This window comes from Triticum aestivum, chromosome 3A (genome assembly GCF_018294505.1).
Source record: "Triticum aestivum cultivar Chinese Spring chromosome 3A, IWGSC CS RefSeq v2.1, whole genome shotgun sequence".
Taxonomy (NCBI): Eukaryota; Viridiplantae; Streptophyta; class Magnoliopsida; order Poales; family Poaceae; genus Triticum; species Triticum aestivum.
In genome coordinates, this window is record NC_057800.1 from 405,116,237 (window position 1) to 405,124,101 (window position 7,865).

The 7,865-nt window shown below is 45.7% G+C and overlaps 1 protein-coding gene across 1 annotated transcript; it reads left to right on the forward strand.

Moving 5' to 3' along the window:
- The first annotated feature begins 4,254 nt into the window (after positions 1-4,254).
- LOC123061426 (transcription factor MYBS3) lies at positions 4,255-5,888 on the forward strand. The gene is made up of 3 exons (XM_044484526.1): positions 4,255-4,749; positions 5,020-5,216; positions 5,309-5,888. Exons 1-3 carry the CDS (start codon positions 4,380-4,382, stop codon positions 5,603-5,605), a joined length of 864 nt encoding a protein of 287 aa, XP_044340461.1. The 5' UTR covers positions 4,255-4,379; the 3' UTR covers positions 5,606-5,888.
- The last annotated feature ends 1,977 nt before the right edge of the window (positions 5,889-7,865 follow it).

Sequence of the window (7,865 nt, forward strand, 5' to 3'; positions counted from 1 at the left end):
GTCCGGATTGGACTAGGGGGAGGGGCGGCGCCCCTCCTTGCTTCTCTTCTTTTTTTTTCCTTTCCTTCTCTCCTACTCCTACTACATGGAAGGGGGGACCTACTCCCGGTGGGAGTAGGACTCCCCAGGGCGTGCCATAGTAGAGGGCCGGCCCTCCCCCTCCTCCACTCCTTTATATTTGGGGAGGGGGACACCCCATGGACACACAAGTTGATCATTGATCTTTTAGCCGTGTGCGGTGCCCCCCTCCATCATAATCCACCTCGGTAATATCGTAGCGGTGCTTAGGTGAAGCCCTGTTCCGGTAGCAACATCATCACTGTCATCACGCCGTCGTGCTGACGAAACTCTCCCTCGAAGCTCTACTGGATCGTGAGTTCGCGGGACGTCATCGAGCTGAACGTCTGCAGATCGCGGAGGTGCCGTACGTTCGGTACTAGGATCGGTCGATCGTGAAGACATACGACTACATCAACCATGTTGTCATAACGCTTCCGCTTATGGTCTACGAGGGTACGTGGATGACACTCTTCCTTCTCGTTGCTATGCATCACCATGATCTTGCGTGTGCGTAGGAATTTTTTGAAATTACTACGTTCCCCAACACTCGCATGATTCGAGGCCCTTGTACAAGTCACATACATAAACAAACACATAAAATATTAGTCTAGCATGAACCTTCATGCCAATGGTCAATGGTTATGGACGTGGAAGAGACATAAGAAAATCTTAACTATCCGAGTTTCAACAAATCCCTTTTCTTTAATTTGATTGTCTTCTCCATAATATCTGAGTTCCACAAGGAAAAGTAGAATTTGAACAAAGTAAATATGAATTTTTCAAGTATCGTAAAAATTAATAGTGATTTCTTAGTGGACATTTTTATTTCATAGTTATTTTTTCATGGTTTTCTGTCCACATATTGCCGATCTTTTTCTCCATGGCAATGAGGACAAAATGGAGCAAGTATTGGCAAGAATGCTAGCCAATGCTGGTTGAATGATCTAGTACACCGACTCCATGGGGGGAGTTGAATATAATATTTTCCAATTTTATCCTAAAGTTGGTTAATTTGAACTAATATGAAATGAACAAACAACCCTAAACACGCATTCCACTAGGTGGACGACTTTTGTTTGCACATGAACACGTCCCCATGTACCCCCACCGTAGAGCGCGGTACACAAAGCAATGTCAGCGAGGAGGCTCGATGGGAGCGTGATATGTCTCAAATGTATCTATGACTTTGCACTCCTCATTAGTTGAGACTTATAATCTTTTAGATTATATACTTAATATATCATATACCAGCTTGATATACCACTTATTCATATGTGTCAGTGGTCCTCACTGCCCTAGTAATACCATCTATAACCATGTCATTTTGATAGGCCTTCACCAATAGATGACAATTTTTATGACCTTCATATACCGTCTGTGATCTTTACTATCCTTTTTCTTCCCACTCCTTTGAGGACTTGAATACTTTAGCTCCAGAGTGATCTTCAGAACACTGATCTTCTAATCACAGTCCCCTGGGGTCCTGAATCCTTTATCCCAGAAGTGGTCTTCAATATATGGATCATTCCCGGTTGATAGGTCTGGCGCCAAGATTTTAAAGCGCCCATCGATACTCTCATGGTGGTTAACCAAACCTTAGGGTTCCTATGAAAAATGGGTCTTGACTATCCCCATCGTATCACATGATTGCAATGGTTGACTAATACATGAGCCCTTCAACACACCATCTAGGGTCGCATCAAAATTATCGTCTCTCTTTCTACAGACTTACCTTCCCACATAACAAAGCAAATAATAAGAGTAGTCGCCATGGGGGCCAATACATGTCACATTGAAATCATTACCTTGCATAAGGTCCACCGAATCTCGCATCCTAAAACTCGGTCTTCCTCACAAGCATTGCAGTAGTCTTCCTTGTTCATGAACTGAGTTCGGCTAAATCCATTGGTTCTGCAAGCAAACAACATCTAGATATCCCTACGGTTTGCAAGGTTTTAAAAGCTCCTAATGCATTAGCTAGGATCAGACAATTCCTTCGATAGTTCTTCTCCTTGTTGTCACAACTATCCTTGATTCCACTGTGTCACATATCTCTTATTCATCCAATCTTCTATACCATCTTTCATAGGTAGGTTAGGTATATCCATTGAGATCCTGGTGCATGTGGGTTATCGCCCACTACTTAACTCGGTTCTTCTTTCTCCTCATCATCGTCATACTTGCTCAAGGGTATTCATCTAGCGGAACTGGATTCATGGGGACATGGAGTAATCATGTTGATATGGCAATTTTCCTTTTTTGGTAACCGAGGTGTCTTTGTGGGTTTGGGTTCATAACAACATGGCATAATTACATCAACAAAGTCATTCTCTTTTCTTGATAATTTTGGTGATACATCACTCAACATACTTCCATTACATCATAGTTGCTTCATCTACTATCTACAAGCTCTAGTGATCTACTTCACTATATCAAGTTGAGTAATCATCAGTATGGCACCATGGGCATATCTCAAGGCTTCTTCTTTCTGGAATTTCCATTGCTCTCCCCCCATTATTTAATGTTCTGGGTTTCTGCATCTATAACAAAGCAACTAATTTTAAGCAGCTGACTTATGTCCTTCTCCGTGGGTGTCGAAGGGTTAGTTGGGTGATCGTTGGTCTTTTCATTGTTGTTGCCATTCATGTGGTTACCATATCCATTGTCGGTATGGTGATCAAGATTTCTGGGCTATCAAGAATTTAAACTTTCATCTCAAGGTAGCTGGGAGAAATACTTATTAGTTATACATACTTTAGATGAATTTAGAAATGAAGCTTATGAAAGTACTAGTTTATGTAAAGAAAAGGTTAAGCTTTCGCATGATAGGAAAATCCAGAAATGGGAGTTTCTGTTCGAGATAAGGTCCTCCTTTACAATTTTCCACTTAAAAATGTTTCCATGCAATCTTAAATCTAGGTGGGATGACCCCTAAAAAGTTGATGAAGTATACAACTCAGGAGCCATTAGGTTGAAAGGGGAAAAACTACTCCATGGATAGTGAACAAACAACGTATAAAGTTGTATCTTGTCGGTGTGCAAGAGGAGCTAGAGGCAATAAATTTTATCACTCTGGGAGAGGCGATTGCGTAACAATCTGTGAGTTCTGATCCCGATCCCTATGTTTTGTAATCCTGCCTGAAGTATGTATAGAAGTCTTGGACATAATTTACAAATATGTTGGAACTGCTACTAATGTTTTTGCAAGCTAGAAAAGGGATCATTTCAGGTGGTACGACAACTGGTTCGAGATTTAACCAAAACTTCAAAATCGGTCATCATGTGCAAATATTCATCAGTTGAGATGAGAAAGGAATCCTGACCTTGAGGTATGGCCTTCCTAGTCCACTAATCTAAACAATATGTGCCACCTCTAGCTCAACAACACCGACGAAGAGAGAGCCGCCCGAAACTAAAACCAACACAGTTGAGTGGTGCGAGATCCCGCGTGCAAACATTGGAAGGCATGTGAAAGAAAGCCATATTGCGAGACTTAATGTAATAGAGGGCGGGTGGTTGAGAATTGAGTTTTTGGGTATCAAATTGGTTGAAAAGATTTGAATGAAAGGTGAGATGAGAAGATTTAAGTGAATAGGGAGAATGGTAAGATTAAAAAAAGAGTAGAATGTTGCCTCAAAAAAAAAAGAGTAGAATGATACTCCCTTTGTATCTAAATATAAGTCGTTTAAGAGGGTCAAATTTAAACTGCAAAAACTTCTTATATTTAGATACAAAGGAAGTATGTTGGATTGGGTGTTGCCCTAATAAAAGAAGCCTAAAAAAGTATGAAAGAAAAAAAGGAAATATGAAGTGGTGATTATACAACCTCGTGACGGAAAATGTGACGGCGGTGGATGTATTTTCTAGGCCCTATGCTCTAAAAAAATTCACGTGTACGGTGGCGTATTTGAAACATTCCAAAAGAAGTTGGCAGTGCAAATTTACGCATCAAAAGATCAAATTAATAGTTAAAAATCAAATTACCAGTTAAATCCAAGTTACGCACTCATACAAGATAAAGGTGGTTTGAGCAATTCTAAAAAAAAGGTGGTTTGAGCAATAAGTACGTACTTTTCTACGGTTCCCTGCCCAATAACGCGTCCACATCCACAGCCAAAAGGCCAGGAGTAGAAGCAGCATATTTATAGTGGGTGCAGTGTAAGTTTCCTCCCTAAGCTACCTTTGCTAGCTGCTATAGGCAGTAGCAAGCACCACCCACTGCTGCGGTTGTGGACACACTGGTCTCCACCCATCTCTCCCACCACCCGCACCAAAAGACAACGCAGTGCGGATCGATTTAGTCGATTTATAGCCACACCATGGCGAGGAAGTGCTCCCACTGTGGCAACTACGGCCACAACTCAAGAACTTGCAGCAGCGCAGCTGGAAACCAGGGAGAAGTTATGCTCTGCGAAGGAGGCGGCGGGAGCAGCGGCGGCAGTGGGCTGAGGCTCTTCGGGGTGCAGGTCCATGTCGCTGCGGGCCGCAGCACCGGCGCCGGCGCCTCCATGAGGAAGAGCTACAGCATGGACTGCCTGCAGCTCGCGGTGGCCCCTAGCTCCATCGTCTCGCCTTCGTCGTCGTCTTCCTCGTCGGTGCTTCTGTCCATCGATGAGGGCTTGGAGAGGGCTTCCAATGGGTACCTATCTGACGGTCCTCATGGCAGATTAGTCCAGGAGAGGAAGAAAGGTAATTAATTGCCTAAACAGAAATACGCAGTTACACTAGTCACTAGTGTCGAACATATGCTACGCTGGCTATGCTACTGATGATATACGTGGGGTGGAAATTCAGACCTTTTTGTACCTGAGTTTCTTTGTTTTATGCTAGTCTATCTCATCTTGACCTAACTAATAAAGTCGCATTTCTTCTTCTTCTTCTTCTTCTTCTTCTTACTAAAAGTAATGGACGACTTTGTGGCCACCTGAGCTGAAGGTCCTTATGTGAACATGACTACAGGAGTTCCATGGAGCGAGGAGGAGCACCGGCTATTCCTCGTGGGCCTCGAGAAGCTCGGAAAGGGCGACTGGCGAGGCATCTCCCGGAGCTACGTCACGACTCGAACCCCGACGCAGGTTGCCAGCCACGCGCAGAAGTTCTTCCTGAGGCAGAGCAGCATGGGGAAGAAGAAGCGCCGCTCCAGCCTCTTTGACATGGTACTGGAGTACTACATCTTAACTTCTTAACTATACAAAGGACTGAATTAATGCATGTAAAAGACAGGTCAGATTCTGAATATGGTGTGCAGGTACCGATCTGCGAGAACGGCATTCGCGTTTCTGAGCCGCTGACCAACAACAGCGGAGATGCCTCCACCTCTCTGCCGCGGTATAAATCCCCCGACATGGCGTCCATTGATCTCAACTCCACGCAGGAGGATGACATGGCGATGGCGGGGGTTCCACTTTTGTCGGCGTCACCGAGGGCGCCATTCCCGGCGGTTCTGATGGAGCAGCCTCCTCATGGCCACGGGCACGGTCACCACTGCTCCCCGCTGGAACTGGAGCTGGGCATGTCTCTCTCACCACCGTCCATCGGAACATGACGTCAACAACGTCGCCGCCGGAGAGGAGACCCAGGACGCTCGACCCAGTTTTTATTTTTTTTATTTTATCACTTATCAGGCTGTGTCTGCTGCCTGAGCCTGACCTGTCCAACCAATGCAAATGGAGATAAGGCTATGGACAGCGCTTGTAAAGTTGCGTGCGGGTAGTGCTAATTGTGGATACGTTGTTCATGTGTGTAGTACGTACCGCTGCTGCTCTTGGGTCCCGTCCCGTCCATGTAAAAACCAGAAACTCCAACCGAAGCATGCTCCTGTTCCCCCACGCTACGCATGCACTCCAACTAGTAGAATTTCGGTGAATCACGGCTGTCCATACTAGTACATATTAATCCAAGTGGATCTGTTCCAAATGGAGGCATTCAGATTCTTATCTCGCCTGCCTGTACGTCTAGTGCCTATTACGAGACCCACTGGTTCTGTCGTACATTCAGGCAGCGACAAGCAGGTTCAATCCAGACGGCGACGCTCACCCATAATGGACACGGCCGGGTCCTACGCCTCCCTCCGGATCTGGGATACGGTAGGTGCACGTATCGTACAGTGCTCATTCCTGTGTCTCTGTGGTTTGTCGCCTCTCAACAGTAGTACCAAGTTGGATGCCCAATTGGGACGCCCTTGTCACCGCTGATGTGGCGTCTCTTGATATGCAGATTTAAGATAGGAAGCAAGAAAGCTAGAAACGCTTCTCTCTTCCTGGCCAACATTATAGAGCTAGCTAGATGTCGCCAATGAGGGGAGAAAAGCTAGGCGGAGATCTGGTGCTTATCCAGCACAGTGGTTCTACTATACTACTACTGTCTCAGGATTCCGGTCGCACCTGCAACAGACGGCGTAGTATTCTTCCCCCTCTGAGTGATGCCTATGTCCGTCTGATTAGTGGCACTAAATTAGAGTGTCTTCTTTGCTCCAAGTGGACAATTAATCACCATTCCAACCAACAAAGGCAGACGTGTATCGGTGGAGAAAGGTAGCAAAAGCAAAAGTATTGCACTGCTACCCAAAGAGCAGCCCAGATATGGACGTCAAACTGAAAGCGCACACAATCATCTACCGTTTGGTGATGCTAATTTCCTTTGAACAATCCGGATGCTCGGTCACTCGATTAGATTTTCTTTAGTGAAAATGTTTTCATTGACTTACAACATAGCATGAAAAGGATACAAACACAATAAACATATGCATCAACCTCTATGGCGCGGAGCATTCTACGGTCATTCCCATGAACCTATCTTCGTCTCCCAAAACACCACGTGGACCAATGACGTGCAAGGGCTATCGAAGCCGAGGTGAACTTGCTCCTCTCGGAACTTACATACTCCACATGGGAGACATGGCTAGTACCTTAAGCGGAGATATTGTGTGTGATCGGGTACTTGAAGGAAGGCCATGAAGCTGCTATCACCAATGGACAAGATGGCAAGGACATCGAGTGCGAGAAGCAAGAGGAATGGATGCCAGAGAGCTACAACCACCGGACGACGCCTGGAGACTCAGCCATACAGAAGGATCAGCCGACAGACTCTACAGCGACCGGACAACCGACAAGTACCGGACGACCGACACACTTCAGCCACTGGACGTCCGACCGACTCTGGATATCTGGCACCACCAGTACAGAACGAAGACGCCAGGAGACCAAAGCCTTCCTGACGACCGACGCACTGGACGTTCGACAGCGTCCAAAAGTCCGACAACGCCTCAACAAAGCCAAAATGCCGGATGTCCGATCCTTACCGGGCGTCCGGTCCCTCACGAGACACCAGACGACTGGTAACAACCAAACGTCTGACACCTGTCTGTGCATAGCCTGCGGGCCTTGGCCCATTTATCTCTCTCTCTCTCTCTCTCTCTCTCTCTAGACTATAAATACCCCTTCACTTGGACATTTTAGGGTTAGCGAAGGATTAGCTCAAGATAGAGATAGAGCTTTGCTCATCCACTTACCTCTCCCATGGAGATCAAGGCCTCAATGTGAGAAGACCCCCCAAGTGGATTTAAGACCCCTTCATGGGAAGATCCTCCTAGGATTCAAGACCTCTCTCCTTCAAGAATTGGGATGAACTAGCTATTCTTTGTACCCTCTTGTGTTGTATTTGGATCCTTGTATCTCCTCTTTGTGTATATGAATTTAGCATATGTGTGATTTGGATCTTGTTGATTGAGTGTTTTCCCTCTCGTGTTCTTTTCGGGATGCCCCCATTTCATGAAATATGGGCCATCGGGGTTCCACCCCACATCA